Source organism: Cucumis sativus, chromosome 1 (assembly GCF_000004075.3).
Source record: "Cucumis sativus cultivar 9930 chromosome 1, Cucumber_9930_V3, whole genome shotgun sequence".
Taxonomy (NCBI): Eukaryota; Viridiplantae; Streptophyta; class Magnoliopsida; order Cucurbitales; family Cucurbitaceae; genus Cucumis; species Cucumis sativus.
The window spans coordinates 23,035,816-23,054,594 of NC_026655.2; the positions used below are offsets into that span (position 1 = coordinate 23,035,816).

Here is an 18,779-nt window from a genome sequence, read left to right on the forward strand (position 1 = left end):
CTTGAATGGAAATAATGAAATAGGAATTGAAAGGGTGATGTGAATTTTAATAAGGAAAATGGAAATTGGAGATTGAGATATATTAAAGAAATTATATATAACATTAAAGAAGATTTCATTGAAGACGAAACTAATTCTTAAGTTTGCATGACGTTTGGCTTACCTCAAATACACTTTAACCAAACCAAAATATATTCTCACACTCATCACAACTGTATGTATATATATATGTACACAACCACTTCTTAAAACATCACAATTTCATCAAAAGGAAATTGGCAAGAAACAATGTTGTATTCAGGCTCTTCCATTTTGATTCTCTTACTTCCCTTTCTTCTCTCATTTTCAGTGCTTTCAGTCTCAGCTTCATTGGAGCAAAGTTTTCTACAATGTGTATCTCTCAATTCTCAACAATCTGTTCCTCCATTGTCTGTTTGTTCTCAGAACAATCCTTCATTCTTCCCTCTCCTTCAATCAACTGCACAAAACCTCAGGTTCTTGGACCCTTCAGTTCCCAAGCCTCAGTTTATCTTCACTCCATTGCATGACACTCATGTCCAAGCAGCGGTTATTTGTTCGAAGAAGCTCAACATACATCTTCGAGTTCGTAGTGGTGGCCATGACTATGAGGGTCTTTCCTACGCTTCCGAAACCGAAACACCTTTCATTGTCATAGACCTAGCAAAACTCAGGTCGGTGGAAGTGAATATCCAAGATAACACTGCATGGGCTCAGGCTGGTGCAACGGTTGGTGAAGTTTACTATAGAATCTCACAGAAAAGCAATGTCCATGGCTTCCCTGCTGGCCTTTGCACTAGCTTAGGCATTGGTGGCCACATAACAGGCGGTGCATATGGGTCCATGATGAGAAAATATGGCCTTGGTGCTGATAATGTCATTGATGCTCGGATTGTCGATGTTAATGGTAGAATCCTCGATAGATCCACGATGGGAGAGGACTACTTTTGGGCCATTAGAGGGGGTGCTGGAGGTAGCTTTGGGATTATTCTTTGGTGGAAGTTGCAATTGGTTCCTGTTCCAGAAACTGTGACAGTTTTCACTGTTCCAAAGACATTAGAGCAAGGTGCCACTCAAATCCTGTACAAATGGCAACAAGTTGCTGACAAGCTGGATGAAGATTTGTTCATTAGAGTCATAATACAAGTAACAAATGATAAAGCTACGAAAGAAAGAACCATTACCACAGCTTACAATGCTCTCTTTCTTGGAGATTCCGACAGACTCCTACAAATTATGAGAAAAAGCTTCCCTGAATTGGGTTTGACACCAAAAGATTGTATTGAAACCAACTGGATTAAATCAGTTCTTTACATAGCTGGAGAACCACCAAAAACACCACCTGAAGTTCTTCTACAAGGAAAGCCACAATTCAAGAACTACTTCAAAGCTAAATCAGACTTTGTTCAAGTCCCAATCCCAGAAACTGGATTGGAAGGTCTATGGAAAATATTTCTCCAAGAAGAAAGCCCATTGATGATCTGGAATCCTTATGGAGGAATGATGAGCAAGATCTCAGAGAATGAAATCCCATTCCCCCACAGAAAAGGAAACTTGTTCAAAATTCAGTATGTAAACCCATGGCAGGATGGAGATAAACACGAAACAGAACACATAGAGTGGATCAGAGAACTTTACAACTACATGGCTCCATATGTTTCCAAGTCTCCAAGAGCTGCATATGTAAACTACAGAGATCTTGATTTGGGTATGAACAAGGACAATACAAGCTTGGCTCATGCCACTGAATGGGGCAACAAATATTTCAAGAACAACTTCAATAGGCTTGTGAAGGTAAAGACAAAAGTTGATCCTGGCAACTTTTTCAGGCATGAACAGAGCATTCCTCCTTTGGCTGGCTCTGCATCATTTAGGACTAAAAAATCCAGAAAAGTCCCGAGTACCGACTAATTTTCCATCAACAATAAGGCTCCAGTTATTGCAACTAGCTTCCTTTTAAACAGTATCAGAGCTCTCTAATAATGTAGAAGTGATATAAGGTTGAGTATTTACTTTTGTAGAAGTTTGAACAATAATTTTTCACTTTTATTTTCTTTGTTTCAAACTGAGAGTGAGAGTAAGAGTGTGATTTGACTTGCTATGTTCACTGATGAGGGATTTTCTTTCTTTTTCTGCATACATTTTTATATAAAAGTAAAGTGTGGATCTAGAATCCTAGAGAAATGGATTTAGAATTTTGTTTTTAGTCCAGAAGGAAGCAATGTGAGATGCTACTCTTTAACTTAATAGCAAAAGAACCAAGAGTGATGTAAAACAATTACATCAGAATTTACATAAATTTATCTCAACTTGTTCTGCATCAAAGACATGACATCAATGTGACATGGTCCCAACATTAAATAATGTATATGGCAGAGTTGAATTCATAAATATATCACTTTAATATGCTGATGTGCACTGGTGTCTAGAGATAATTTTGGACTTGCTTTAAAGTGAATTTGGCCCTACACCAAACAACCTCTCATTTAAAGGTTAACGAGTCACCAAATCTTGACTGTCATACATCAATTAACTCCTATTTGTGCTTAGTGGGCCAAGTCCCTTTCATTTTATTGATATATCAACCGTAACTAATGAGTTTTAATCATAAAGGTAATTGAATTTTTTTAATACGCACTTTACAAATGTAATTTGATTACAATTGCACGTACCTACACGATGATTTGAATGTGACAATTACAGTTATCAACGTTTGGCCAAGTTGAAGAGATGAAAAATAAGCAAAATATACCTTTATCGTTGGTCAAACATCAGACAGAATTGTGCCAAAACAGAAAACAACTGACATAAAAGCCGAGCAAAATTCTAGCAAATGAACGGATTAGATGACACTGGAAGTTAATGGGATAATGTACAAATTTTGATTTCAGAATATTAATGTACTCAATAAAAACAATTCATAAAACTATGTGTATCCTCCCCTCTTTAAAGTGTGGAATAAAAACAGATTATGCTATAGATATGTACAAATCTTCAAATTCCTAAGTATCTACAGGTGAGTCTTCAAAAATAGGCAGTGATAACCTCTTGTCCATGCCTCAGAAACAGGTCAAAACTTCAGTTGGGTTAACGTTGCATCAAGAAAGGAAATATCAAATATATATCAGCTTACATTGCAAACACCAACTTGTAAAATGTTACGTGACAACTCCTTCTGCTTCGGACTTAATAAAGAAAACCACGTCTTTATTAAGTTAACCTCAGCATAGTGACTCGAAGTGGCTAGATAGCTTACTTTATCTTGAACGATAGTTTCAAAATCAAAAGGGAGAAGGCCCAACAAGGCAGAAACCGTAGCAATTTGAACACAGAGACCTGATTTAATGGTAGTGTCCAAGCAAAGAAATGCTGATAGATTAGATCTCAAGATCTTAACTCCTCCATCGTCAAAGCCTCCAGCATCTACGCCTAACCTGCAGTTATAAATTAAAATTTAGATGACTGGTCACAATTTAAATAATTTACATTTCAATTCCTGCTTGAGCAAACAGTGAAACTGTTCGTGCATTCTCTATAGAATAATTGTGCATCCATAAGTCGGTGCATGTTAAATAACAAAAGAAGGAAATATAAAACAGAAGTAACCCAGACAACAACAAAGTTCAATAACTGGATGTGCCAAGTCTAAGAAGCTGTACATAAATGAGACAGAGGGCGTCAAAAATATCAATACAGACATGGGTAAATGGCTTTTTTTTCTCGGATTCAAAATTCAAAAAAGAAAACAAGTCAAAGAAAGAAATATTGATATCCATATTGATATCGAGATTTCAATTATATGGATACATTGATAAAATATTGATATCAACATATATTTTTTTATGTAAAGAAATTTATAAGAACTATTTAAATTAATAATTTAGTTGTTTTTACTTCCAAACTAAGTTATAGGTTTTATTACTAATATTCATATTTATATTGAGATCAATAGATGATAATTTGTAATGTTTTATGTGTTTTATAAAAGATATTGGAGGTGTCAATTAATCTTTCATATCAAAGTCGAACCTCCAACTTACGGATATATCAACGTATTAACAGACATTTCAATTCTCATCATGAGGTAATAAGCTCTCTTTAGCTGCACAAGTTTAGTCTCTATGTATTTGCCATTCAGAAGAAGAATAAGCACTAGAAATTGCACAAGGATTTTTAATACCAGAGAATTGCAATGTCTTACCTCCCAAGTTGGCCAAGAAGAACCACAATTGCGAAGCCCTTCTTAGCAGATGACTTCATTAAATCCATCAGCTGAGAGATAATGTTAGCAAATGTCCAATTCCAGCTCTGCAATTGACAAGCAAACCAAAAGCAGTCTCAGCTCCGGATCTCAAGATAAGCAACATCATATTCAGATAGCTCGAAGATTAGATATCAACTTTGCAGTGTAACAGAAAGTTATCCACTTCAAGACTCGAAGATATTATTTCAATGTTGTGACCATTGCAATTTGCAAGTAAACCTTAACTAGAATTTTCTCGATTATAAACTGAAAACATAGTACACATAAAACAAATGGACAACAACCACTAGAAAACAGAACTCCAATATGTGTATTCTTGTGGGTCCAAAAGCAAGAGAGCGATCAAGCAACTACCCAACTGAGGATAAGTATACAACAGTAGCAGCAACTGGCAAACGAAATCAAATGCCTCTCAACAATTGAACACAGAATACCTCTTAATAATTGGACGCACGAATCAAATAGACTGAACAGTCATTTGTGCCATGGAATATAGCCGAAACTGAAAGGCTGTATTACAGGGGCAAAGAGAATACAAGAATATGGAAGCTAGATTCATATACATTTTTCAGAGGGTTCCCAAGATGGCAGTTTCAAAGGAAATCTTGAAGTTTGAACGAAGAAAATTTCGTGGATAAACTTGAAGAGTCACATGCCAAAAAAGGGTCAAATTTTCTATCTGTTTTTGTCTACAGAGTCACAGACCACTAATATTGCTAAAAGAAGGTCACAAAGGAGTCCTGGCCTTGAATTCAATGCCAAATTGGTGTGTTTTATGCAAGAAATCATATGAGACTTAAGAGTCACCGATTCTTCCATTGTGAATCTAGCATAAATTGGAAAATGGAAGATTCTAGGGTATCCAATCACTCACTGGAATCTTTCGAGTCTTTTTGAGGAGTGATAACAAGGATAAAAAGGGCATCCACTCAGTCAATTGCCAGGAAACCAAGCTTCCTATCAAGGTCTCGAATTAACTGCTCTCAAGGTCAAAAATCAAAGCTTACTAGCAAAATGAATTTGGAAATTTCATAGGAAGAGATTTGCTCTTTGGAGTAGCCTCATTGTTGCAAAAAAATAAATAAATAAATAAAAACCAGAGTTTAGACACAGCTTGACATTAAACTTGGTAAAATCTCATACCCTCTACCCACAACCTCTAACCCTCTAAAAATGATCACATTAACTTTAGCAAAAAAAGAAAGAAAGAAAAGAAGAGAAAAGATAGAATACATAATGACAGACTGATGTAAAATAATTAAAATCAAAAGAAAAAGGTGAGGACCAGTACCATGTAGCACGCTAGAAGTTCAACCAATGAGATAGTATCAATAACATCGGACAATGATGGATTGAAGAGAAAGTGTGGTTCATCATCAGACACCTTGAACTTCTTTAAATAAAAAGAAGCATCACAGTCCAAATACAATGATCGATGGACCTCTTTTCCACTTGAATTTTTACCAAGGATCTGATTTGGTATATTCCTCTTGAGGAAGGATTCCAGATTTAACGAACTGGTTGGATTTTCTAAATCTTCATCCATAATCCCATTTGATATATTCTTTCGGATCAATTGCAACAGAAACGAAATAGTCGTGGGCATAGACATAACTTCCTCTGAAAAAGGGCAGCTAGCACATTGAGCAAACTCTGTTCTGCAATTTCTCTTGAGTGGGGTGAAAATAGCGTCATCTGGTGATCCGACCTTCTCAAGGTGCATGATTATTGATTTCAAAACAGCCCTCAAAGTAGAGTAACCTTCCACATTGAAAAACTGATCTCCACCGATATGTGCAAAAATATGAAGCAATGTCAACATCAATGAAGCCTCATGCCTGCAGCTTCTCAAAATACTGTATGATACCTCCCAAAGAAGATCAGTACGATGAACTGCTTTAGAAATTGATGCTAGTATGGAACTTCCTGCAACCAAATACTCCATTGATGCTGGGGTAAGTGACAATGTTCTGTTTACACCATCGACAGGGATATTGACCCTCAAAACTCCCTTTGTCAATGTCTCAAAAGAGGCATCGATACATGACAGGATCCGTCCATCTACTAGGAAGTCTTCTATGAGGGCAAGTAACTTGTCCAAACTAAGCAATTTAACAAACAAACTTCTTATTTCCAGATCAAGCATTGCTGGCAGCAAGGAAAAGGGGAAAAAGAAGAAAGAAATATGGAAAATATCATTAATATGAAATCACAGAAGAATTGTATACATTAAATTTGTTAATTCATAAATTACTGAGAGAGAGAGAGAGAGAGAGAGTAAACCTTCGCATATGTGCCCCGAAAAAGAATCCAAGCATGCATGGCAGTTCAGAATGTTCCCATATTTATGCACAGCAACAATGGTGAAGTTGAGCAGCAACAAGGAAAAGAATACACAAGTCTTCTCCCTGAATTTATGGAACTTGCTTATTATTTGGAAGGAAGAATCATGAAACAGAAAATATTTTTTTCTAAAACCAATAATAATTTGTACTGGTACTGGTATAGATTATAGAGATGCTAGGTAAAGCAAATGAAACACTTACTTCGATGAAAGTTCATGCTCCATGTTTAGGGAAGCCAAAATCCCTTGCACCATCCATTCTTTTTGACTAATCATAGAGCTCCTCTTTATACAACCCTTAGTCGCTGAAAAAATTCTAATGATGCTCTGACAGTCTTTTAAATCATAGAAAAGAACACAAAAGTCAGGGATAGAATTGCCCAGGGTTCCTAATTTAATTTCTGATATTTCCACCCCTTCACAACCAGAGAGAGAAACATTTGTCCCAGGCATCCCTACACTGACCTCAACCTGATCAAGGCAGTTATTTTCTGCCCGCACAATATCAAAAAGGTCCCTCTCATGTCTCCCTTGTATTGAACATGAATCAACTTGGCGTTGACTACTCTGAATATCTCCTAACAAGTCAAAGTTGCAGGATTGCGTATAATTGGACTTAATCTCAACATCAGTGACATCATCGTTATGTGATTGCAGTTGACCCTCTCTATCAACTGGCAATTCTTTCAGGAACTCGTCTGCTAAAGAATCAAAATCATTCAAAGCAGAGGTTTCAGCACCAGGAATATAAATATCTGGAAGTGAAGGCGAGAGTGGCATTTCCACTGCTCTCCTGTAGCATTCCTCATCAGCAGCACTATCCAAATCTAGCAATTTCATATAGTCCACATCTGCTATATTCCCAAAAGTTTCCAATGTTTGAAGTTCACTTATGACAGAACTATTAAGCTCCTCTGCACATAGCTGAAAATTGTCCGTAAGTTTGCTGACAGGTTGAGAAGGTTGTCTACCACTACTTTTGGGCGCACAAACTTCAGTGTCAACTCTATTCAACTTCCTTTCATTATCACCAAGTACACGTTGCGCCTTTAATTTCTTCTGGCACAAAGCCTTTTTTCTCTTCCGAATTTTCTTATCAGCAGAAGAATCTTGAAGCAAGCTCGAAATCACATGTCCACCCTTTTCTAAAGGACTTGGAGCCTGCAAGAGAGACGAGTTCTCTTCAATCTGAGAATGCACTTTCTTACTCTCATGATATAAATAATCAATGGATTCAACAGCTTCAAAGGTCCTTTTTCTCTTTTGGTGCTTTTCATTAGCTCTTCCAACATGATTTTTAATAGGACTTCTTACACTATTTTCAGCCATCATAGTCAGGTTTTCATTGCTTTTCATCTTACTAACTTCACTAGATAAGTTAGATATTCTTGGTTGCACATTCAAATTCTCTCCAACGAGTTTCGTTGCTGTCAAACAAAGGCCAGCCTTTTCCTGTGAGCCGATCAACTGACCATCAGAAAAAGATGCAGTACTTGAATTGACTGCACAACTTTGTAACATTTTTCTGTTATTGTCTCCAGGAAAGGACTCCAACCTAGATTCAATACCTGATAAAGATGTGATATGATTCACTCCAGACAAAGGAAGCAGTGGAGCATTGGGTTGTGGGGTGGTCTGCCTGAGAGTATCAGGCATCCAGGTTTGGAATGCCTCTATAGCACGTATATTCTTCTTTGAGTACAAACTTTGCAAGTTCTTAGCATTCATCGTCTGTGAACCATTCAACAAAGAAGTGTTCAGTCAAAAGTGGGTAGAGAATTGTAAGTAACAACCATTGAAGAGTAAATTCACCATGAATAAAGCAAGCAGTTGAATAGAAGAGGACCACAACTCAATTAAGAATGAATATGCAATAAACAACTTTTTAATTGACAACAACCATTTTCAATGAGAAAAAAATTTAAAAAAAAACAATCATAAACAACTTTATGCCACAACTATCCATCAACACATAGGCGAAAGGAAATAAAGAAGAAATCAAGTGAGCAAGGTGAAAATATTAATACCCTCGCACTTCTCAGAAGTTCTGTAGTGAGAAATAAAAATAAAATAAAAAGGAAAAAATATCTTTTAGCTCGCTAATAATTCAAAAAAGGAAAACAACTACATTTCAAATCAGCTCCATGTGAGGTATAGCAAAACTATAAATCTAAAGTCAACATTATTAGCAATCAATTCTTCACTGGCAAGATTAGCAAAAATTAGAGTTACCAGAAAACCGATGGAGATATGCAGTTTCAAGTTACCAATAACCAACCTACATCAATTTGGAGGAAAAGTGGGCAGACCAATCCAACAGAGGAATGACAATAAGGTGATGTCATTGTGCCTTTACAAGTAAGTAAAATATAACAATCAATATAGCCAGTACTATAGTTACAAGATTAAACAAAACAAGGAATTAAAAAGGAAAAACCAACCTTTTCCAACTCGATGTTATCTTTAGTGCCAGTAGAGGCAAATTTATGTAGGCCATCCAAGTGGTTTGACAGCTGGACAAATTCTAGCTTAAAACGACTCAGTTCTTGTTGAATAATGGTACGGTGAGTTTTTTCCACCTTAGCCACTTGTTTAGCATGTTTCAATCGCGTTTTCTCAAACTTTAGCTTTTTTTTCAAAAGCTTCATTTCTGCACGTTCAGAACTCATAGCATGTTCTAAAGAAACACCAGATGCATCCACAAATTTCCTAGAAGACTTCAATTCACATACGTTCTTTTGCAATTCTGAAACCTTCCTTTTCTTTTCTTCTAACTCAAGAGACAATTTATCAGCACGGCATTGTTCATCCATGGCCTTCCTGCGATAAATCTCCAAATGGTTTTTCAGTTCTGATGATTCTATCAAGCTGGAATCTACTGACTTCTTTATATTCCCCAAATCTCCGTCCATCTTATGCATTGTGTTAACCTCCTTAGCCTTCAAAAACTCAAAAGCCAACTTTAATTCATTTGCATTACTCTGTATCATTTCCAACCAAGTTTTATCATTCTTTTTCGCACCCTTCCTATTAGTTTTCTTAACCTGTTGGCCACAACAGGATTCAATAAATTTTTTCACGGTCTGAAGTTCTTTGACCTCCTTCTCCAATTCCTTAATCTTGCATGTCTTTCTTTCCAGTTGCTGAAATAAGTTTTCAGCCCTAGATTTTTCTTCCCCAGCCTGTTTCATGGCTACTTCAGCTTGCATCCTTGAAGCCTGAGCTTTAGACATTTCAGAATCTGCACGCTCTCTCTCTTTGACAGCCCTTTGCTTTTCAAACTCTAGATCTTTCTTTACCTCAATTAGTTTAGATGTTTCGCTAGCCAACTTTAACTTTGTTTCTTCATATTCTTTTTGCAACATCCCAAGTTGTTGTCTGCAATCATTAACCTTATCCATTTCAGCTTTGTGAAACATCCTCAAGTCGCTAACCTTACTCCTTTCAATCTTGACAGTTTTCAACGCTTGGGCAGCCTCCTCTTTCCTCGCTTCAGCATTTTTCCTTTCAGCATCTTTCCTTCTCTTCTCTGTTTCTAGAAGTTCTTTTAGTTGGATAATTTCCTTCTTACCCTCAGCAACAAGTGCATTAAGATGATCTACTTCCCCTTGGACATTAACTGCTTCTACATCATTTTGTCTCAATGATGAAATTTGAAGTTTCAAGTCCGCAATTTCCCTCTCTAAAGACACTCTAATAGCAGATTCTTTGTCTTTGCCCTCTCTCTCAATGGAAGCTCGAGCCTTTTCCTCCTCATATCCTACACCAATTAATTATCAACAATGTTAGAAGTAGTAGAAGAAGAAGAAGATATTAACTAAAATCAACAAACTACAGCTTTTCTTTTAAAATCCACATGCTCAATAGCTAAGATAAGATCTTTTTCATCTTCTGAATTAGGGAAAGCTGCAAGTTGCAAGGCGACACAAAAACCACCAAACTGATGCATATATCAAGGAGAATGACTCTTTCATTGGATAAAGGTTGAAATCAAATCTACTTCTTAAATAGAACCACTCAACACAAAAGAAATAAAGGATGTGAATTACATAGTTGGTATCTTTTTTTTTTCTTTTTTGAAAAGGAGACAAACTTCTTTATTAATAAAAACTCAGATTACATGAATCATACAATGAGAATAATAATAGAGAAGCTAAGAAGAGGGGATTACGAGGCGCCACCCGGGCATCTCAACTAGGTCGACACCCCTTTAGCGCCATCATCATATCCCAAGTATTATCCTAGAATCATAAGAATACAATAAAACCAAAACTAGAATAAACCGGACAAGACAAAACAAAATCTGACAAAATGCAAACATTACAGAAGCTAAAACAAAAAGAAAAAGACCACATCTTCAACTCCTACTTTTAGCCATAAGCACAGAATGTCTTCTCCTGCAAAACCAGTCCACTGATAGGTCTTAGTCATTGAAAATCCATTGATTGCGCTCAAACCAAATTTCTAGCAATAGGGGTTTCATATTTTCCCAAATTAAGCATGGTTTCTTTTTCTGAAAGACAAAATCGGACCCCTCAATAATTGAAACACATTTGAGCGCAAGGAACCATCAAAAACCCAAGCAACCTTAAAGAGGAGAGGATACTCCCCCAACAACTGGATGAGAACGAGCATGTAATAAAGAGGTGAAGCAGATCCTCGCTGTTCTTCATACAAAGTGGGCAAACCGAGGGCAAAAGGCACTTGTTGGGGGATGTTTTTGCAAAATCAAGAAGCAATTAAGAAGACCAAAAGCCATAATCCAGATCAGAATGTTAATTCTCCTTGGGCTGCTAGATTTCCAGAGTGCTTTAGAAGACCTTTATCCAGTGGGAATGATGGAGAAAGGTGCACAGATTGGGATTTGACTGAAAATCTACCAGATGGGTCAATAGACCAATATTCACTATCATCCATCTCAATCACCCTCTTTGACGATAGAAGATATAATAGAGATTGGAAGTCTGAAATTACTTCTTCCTTCAACAATCTTCTGAACACAAGCGTCCGTGATAAAGTAGAATTATCCAATGTGCAGCATCCGACCCTCTGGGCAACAAGGCAATTCTAAACAGATTAGGAAATTGGACATTAAGCGTGGAAACACCAATCCATGTATCTGTCCAAAAACCAATTATCCTACCATTGCTAAGCTCAAATAAGGCCAAAGATTCCACCTTCCTCCAACCTCTTGAAATACTTACCCAAGGATTCCTTAGACTATTCCCGGATTTGCCCAACGTGTGCCAATCAAATACCTCTTTGTCATGAATGCTTCTTACAACTTGCCTCCATAAAGAGGAATCTTCCTTCCAGAATCTCCCGCCCCCATTAAGCAAGAAGAGCTGTGTTTTGGACTTTGATACCTTCTAACCCATCCATCATTAAGTGAGTAACCTGTTTCCAGTTCACTAAATGATTGATTCTACTACCGGCCTCCCAAAAGAAATTCCTCAAAAGATTTTCCAAAGAGGAAAACACATTATCCTAAGCCAAGCCCCCCATCCATCAGTGAGGGCTGAACGCCCGGTGAAATCTCTTTGCTAGAATTTGTAGGTTTGGCCCTAAGGTGTTTATGGAAAAAATTGTTTATGAAAAGTTTACCATAAATCTTTCTTTTCCTTTTTTTCTTATGTCCTTGTGTATTTTATTTAATCTTCCTCATTGTACCTCTGTAAATCATCATAAAATAATAAAACAACAATATCGAGGTTTTTCCCCCGGTACTCCAATTTCCACATAAGCCTTGGTTTCGTGTTTATTGCTTTCAATATGGTATCAGAGCAAAGCAACAACGTAACTTAGAAAACAGTTTAGGATAAACTCAGACCAAACCAGGAGTTGCCACTGCCGCCATGGAAAAATTACTCCACCAGAGTCAGAAGCTACCTGGGACAACCCTCGCCGTTGTCCACGCAACCAAATGATCAGAAAGTGTCTCACGTGCCGCCTTTGGTTTGGTCTGTAGTGGAAAACTCGACCCATGATAATGAGAAGAATAGTGGGAAACCAAACCTCTTATATGAGCATTGCAAGAAACAATGGCACACCAAGGATTAGTGTTGGAAACTCCACGGTCGGTCCCCAAGAGGTAACAAACATTCCTCCAACGAGCAACAGAAATCAAGGCGTACCAATGTTAGGGAGACTGCTAGCACATCTCAGTCAACCAACCCTATTGCTAGCCAGACCAGCCCTCCTACTCTAGGCGTCATTGCACAGTCAGGTATGCCTCAGTCCCTTCGCCTTATTAGTGTTGATGGGAAGAATCTCTGAATTTTGAACTCGGGGGCCACAGATCACTTAACAAATTTTTCAGAGCACTTTGTCGCTTATACCCCCTATACCGATAATGAGAAAATCTGGATAGCTTTAGCCCCGATTGCTGGCAAAGGACAAATAGTTCTTTTGTATGATAGTCTCTCTCCACAGTTCAAAGCTTTTACAGCAAATCTTGACTCTACCATAAGACTAAAAACTATCTACACTGCTTTAGAGTGTCCTGAATGGAAGAATGTTGTCATGGAAGAGATGAAGGCTCTTGAAAATAATAAAATTTGGGAGACTTTGTGCTCTACCCAAGGGACACAAAACTGTGGGATGCAAACATCTCAAATACAAAGCTAACGGAACTCTTGACAGACACAAGGCAACATTAGTTGCAAAGGGATTTACTCAAACCTATTGTGTTGATTATTCATAAACCTTTTCTCCTATTGCTAAGTTGAATATTGTTAGAGTCCTACTATTTGTTGTTGTGAACAAAGATTGGCCTCTATACCAACTTGATGTTGAGAATGCATTTCTAAATGGAAACCAAGTGGAGGAAGTCTACATGAGCCCCCAACTGGATTTGAAACCCAATTTGGTAAGCAGGTATGGAATCTCCAGAAATCCCTAATGGTCTGAAACAGTCCCTCAGAGCATAGTTTGACAGATTCACTACCTTTGTCAAGTCCCAAAGGTATAATTAAGGGCACTCTGATCATACTTTATCTACAAAAGTTTCCAAAACAGGGAAGATTGCAGTTCTTATAGTTTATGTGGATGACATCGTTTTGTCTTGAGATGAACAGACAGAAATCAGTCAACTTAAGCAGAGAATGGGTAACGAATTTGAAATCAAAAATTTGGGAAATTTGAAATATTTCCTTGGAATGGAGGTGGCTAGATCTAAAGAAGGCATCTTCGTATCTCACAGAAAATACACCCTTGATTTGCTAACCGAGACAGGTATGTTGGAATGTCATCATGTTGACACTCCTATTGAATTCAACTGTAAACTAGGAAAATTTGACCATCAAGTTCCAGTTGATAAAGAACAATATCAGCACCTTGAGGGTAAATTGATTTACTTATCAGCGAGGTGACAAGACAACTTGTTCAAATCAAAATAATTCCACAATATTTGACAATGGGAACCAGGTCCTTCGACATTTTTGATAGAGTGAGAGGGGAGGACCAGGGGCAACGCTTGGAGGGGCATCATCATCACCAAACAAGGAATTTAGATCCACCCCTTCCATTTCTGCATCAACCTTGTGATCAATAGGACTCTTTGCTCCCATCGATTCTTCACTACAAACACTGAAAGGGGAGACAAATTCCACAGCTGCTTGCTTCTTGTATGAACCATATGGGCAACAAGGAGAGCCTCGTAATAAAGTAACCTTTCTATTAGGTTCCATGAAACATGAGTAATTGAACAACTTAGGATTAGAATCCACAGTTACTAACCTGTTGATACAATCGGATGACTGGGCTTTGGAGCTGCACACCTCCAGAAGATCCAGATTTTTCTAAGAAAGAGAAGTCTTTAGCATATATTTTCGGTGTGGATCCGAGATTGAGATTTTGAGAGAACATGCTCCAATTGATTCTGATTTCAAAAGGGCAGTCCATACATTGTTAAAGGAAGTTTGTTTCTGAATGAAATGCTTTAGACATAACTTTGGAGACTTGACTTTTTTATTTTCTTTAATCTGACTAAATCTGTGTAATATCCCAACTTCCGGTGATCCCAAAACTTTGTCTTCTAACGGAGGGTCATTGTTGTGGAGATCATTGTGCTTGTGCAATAAATGTGTGAGTTGGTAGCATTAAACCCGTACTAAATTTATACTCTCATAGCCTTAACTAATGGCGCCTTTTTGCTATCCTTCTCTCTTCCCAACCCTTAAAATACCGACATTTTAAAAGAAGAATCAATCATCATGGGGCCCACTACCTCGTCTGGACAGTTGTTAGTAACGAGTTTGGCAATGTCCAAAAAAGATGCCTTTTCATTCTCTGGCGCAATTAATTCCTTGTCAGCCTGATTGCCCTCCATTGCCATCTTCCCCGACATCAATGAATGTTCTTGCAAAATCTTCAAAGCTTCAAACAGATTTCTTGCTAAGGGAAGGACTGCAAACGTGGATTTCAGAACCTTCAATATCAAAGGAAAAGTAGAGAGATCTAAGTCTTCACCTTCCAAAACCTTCCTAATTCTCAAAGGATCGAATGGATTTGTAAAATGTTTAACCATAAGAGAACCACTAGTTGACATAGGAGGGTTCAAAAATTCAAAATCACCAAAATGTAAAAAGATATTCCCTCTCTTAACATCAGTAATCTCAATCGTTGAAGGAACAAAACAGCAGTAATTCTGCTTGACTTGAATCCAGCTTCACTGCAATTTGTGAGATTCAAGAGTTTATGTGACAATGTTCACAAGACCCCCAAAATGATCACTAATGACCTCAAAAGTAGTCCTACTCCAATAATCCAAGGGGAGATTCTTGATTTTAAACCAACCTCCATAGCCTTTCAAAGCAAGCGATCGACTGTGTTTAAGTTTGTTCCATTTTTCAAAGTTGAAATGAAATGTTTACGTTTGTTCCATTTTTCAAATTCAAGATGAAATGTTTAAGTTTGTTCCATTTTTCAAATTTGAGATGAAATGAACCCATAGCCTGCCACTTTCCTTCCTCACGTAGATGATCCTTAATTGAGCCTTGATTGATACTAATGAGAGCATTCTCACCAAATAAAGAATTTATAACTATCTTTGCTTGAAAATAATCTTCCAGCGATTTCCTGGTCATTCGCCAATCATCAAATGCAAATAGTTAGGTAACTATCTAAAGACTTTCCAAGTTGGTTGTGTCGACTTCAGCATTCTTAATCACCCATTGGCCCTGATTATCTGATTTACTGGCTAAGGAGGCATCACCAATCACTTTTTTAGACTTAGACCGACCTGCCAAACAGGGGAGAGATGCAGAAGTACACTTTGAGATGAAAAAAGCATTGTCCTTCTTTGATTTAACTTTTTCTGCGTAACTTGTGTTGCTTGTCGAAAATGGAAAACTGTTCTTCGAATGGTTGCAAGAAAACCAATTAACATACTCCTCTTTACTAAGAAAATTTTCCAACATATTATGAAACGACCTCCATCCCTGTTTGTTGTCTCCTAAGCATACTCTTAAATTCGAGTGACCTCCAAAAGAAGGCCAGAAAACGCAGCTTAACACCCAGCCACTCCATGCTTTAAACTCCGATACTCTCAACCTTCCTCTGTCTACTCACTCAGCTTTTGAAGGAATTTATCCTCTGGACCACTTAATAAATCCGAAACAGCCTTCAAAAACCATTCGAATTGAGTTTCGGACACTGACAATTTTCTGCTAGCTTCCAAACTTTCAACATGGATACGATTACATTCTTTCCAGGTAAAATAGTGAGACTGAAGGACTTTGCAACTGACTACTTCCACGATGATCCTTTAGATTGGTCGGAGAGAGAGACAGAAAGGGATTTCCGGCAACCAGAAGAGAAAGGAGGAAGGAGAGAAGAGGGAGGAGAGAGGGGAGAGAACTTACCTTTACACAGTTGGTATCATTTGTCTGTTAACTAAACAATGAAGAAAAAAAGAATCACAGGGAAGGAAATAAAATATTAGGCCTGATTCGATGATAAACATCTTCTCCAGTTGACACAGTCACACAAATTAAGTAAAGATACAAAAAAATTCTTGTGCTGGTTAACATTTTTTCTTTTCAATTAAACCATATGCCACATCTCCGTGTTATTGTTGGGAGAAGTATAACAATTCACAAATTCTACAATGAATAACTATTCTTTCGTCAATACCCAGACCCATCCTGCTAAAAGAAACCTCGTTCTTACAACATATAAAAACAGGCAGAGGAAAATAACTATGATTGACATTCTACCTTTTTTAAGATTAAGATTCTCCACCTCAATCCTCTTGCATTGTTCATTAAGGAGCTTGGTTGCCTGCCGTAAAGCAATTCTCTTTTCTTCAAGTTTCGTACACATATCTTTCCACTGGACCCAAAAGAACCACAATGAAACAAAAATGCAATCAATAAATCACAAAAAGCAGAAAAGAAAGAAGGAAAGCATTACCACTTTACAGCAGGAATTAGATGATTCAGGCTTGGATTCAACATCCTCCACCATTTCCAAATGCTCGTAAAAGACGAAGTGTAAACTAAGAACAGTTGAATTACTGCACTTGAACTCCTAAAACCCCATAAACTAAAATTTTCCGAGAACTTTTTGGAAGAATCGCAATTGCACAACTTCAATCAATAGCCGGGAGTTATTCAGTAGCATAAGCTAAGTAATCACCCACTGGTTAGGATTGAGTGCAGGGAAATCTTATGAGACAAGTAAGTTCTTTGCCATGGTAGTTTCAAGTTTTTGAATAAAAACAATCGTTGAGGAAGAACTGCCATCAACTGCTACCTTCTCCACTCCACCATTTTAGGTCAACTACGCAGAAAGCGGCAAAGTGTAAAAGGTGTGAGAGGAAACGACCAAAAGACTGCGATAGCCGAGGGTGGGCGTGCTGACGTTGAGCAGCGGTAGCGACAGCGACCGCGACAGCGACGTCGGGAAGGAGCGTCGTGCGGCGGCGGCAGTGTCCGACTGGCTGGGTTGCAGTGGCTGCCCGCCGGGGACTGAGGGAAGCGGTGCAGAGGAGAAAGGAAAAAGTAGGGTTCAAAAGGAAATAAATTCCGACGAGTGATCCGAAAATTATTTTACAAATCAAACAATTTATTATAAATATTAAATTATTTAAAGCAATGTTATAAATAAAAAATAAATAAATAAAATAACAAACAAAGTTTTTAGGCTCGAACTATCAACCCATACTACACGGATAAAGTTAAAATTTTCCACTATTCAACCGAGTCGTTTTAGTTTATCACGACACAACCTAAATCAATAATATGTATAAATTTATTTATTTATATTTAATTAGATTACTAATTAGGTGAGTCTCAATCTCCCTCTCGATTCTCTCTTCCATTTTCACATCTCGATATCGTGGACACCTTCTTACTTCTATTCTCAAATCTCAAGTTCCCTCCCAATCTCCCTCTTATTCTCCCTCGCGACCGACCGCCACTTGATTCTCCAATTCTCCGATTCACAATGGCTCTAAACCATCTCATTCTCCAATTCATGGCGGTCCTAAATCGTACAAAATTCTCCCTCTCTACAATCAACTATCTCTAATTCTCCCTCTCATTTTCTCTATAGCCAACCACATCTCTAGGTTGCCTTCTCATTTTTAAGGTTTAGTTTAAACTTTAAACCTTAAAATTGTTTTTTTTTTGTTCAAATTTATGGATTATTTTGATGGGTTCCATGATTTGAATTAGATTTTGTTTTAAATTGATCCATGAACTTTCACCATTTTAGTTCTAGAAATGAACTTGAAATGAGATGCATGCTTAAATAAGAACAAATAGAAGCAAACCAATAAAAGTGCTATACGAGTAGAAGGTGCCTAGTAAGCTAAATACATATTTATACTTACATTGCTAATATATCTAAACCAAGGTTTCTGATTAGTAGATCTTTTAAATTTTAAGATTTTAAAATTTGAGGTAAAGTTGCCGTAAGATCATCTTAGTTTTAAGACTCGAGACAATGTTGTCCTAATCTAGGAAGAACTTTGCCTCAAGTTTAAAATTTGAGGTGATCTTGAGGCAACTTTGCCCCGAGTTTCAAGTATTCAAATCCTTTTGTTTGTCATTTTGGAGCAACTTTGCTCCGTGTTTTAATCTTATGTTTTTCATCTCAAGGTACTTGTTGAACTACACTCTTCCTAAGTTCATCCCTATATTTAATATT

At 37.4% G+C, this 18,779-nt stretch overlaps 2 protein-coding genes across 2 annotated transcripts; one reads left to right on the plus strand and one right to left on the minus strand.

Annotated features, from left to right (window-relative positions):
* The first annotated feature begins 221 nt into the window (after positions 1–221).
* Positions 222–2,317, plus strand: LOC101208856 (berberine bridge enzyme-like 15). Its single transcript, XM_004135492.3, has one exon. It carries the CDS (start codon positions 289–291, stop codon positions 1,927–1,929), a length of 1,641 nt encoding a protein of 546 aa, XP_004135540.1. The 5' UTR covers positions 222–288; the 3' UTR covers positions 1,930–2,317.
* Positions 2,318–2,842: 525 nt separating this feature from the next.
* LOC101214300 (restin homolog) lies at positions 2,843–17,669 on the minus strand. The gene is made up of 8 exons (XM_011660680.2): positions 17,040–17,669; positions 16,844–16,958; positions 9,068–10,386; positions 6,829–8,357; positions 6,566–6,690; positions 5,574–6,430; positions 4,220–4,326; positions 2,843–3,452 (listed from the first exon to the last, which is right to left on the minus strand). The coding sequence occupies exons 1-8, from the start codon at positions 17,091–17,093 to the stop codon at positions 3,143–3,145; spliced, it is 4,416 nt and encodes a 1,471-aa protein (XP_011658982.1). The 5' UTR covers positions 17,094–17,669; the 3' UTR covers positions 2,843–3,142.
* Between the last annotated feature and the right edge of the window lie 1,110 nt (positions 17,670–18,779).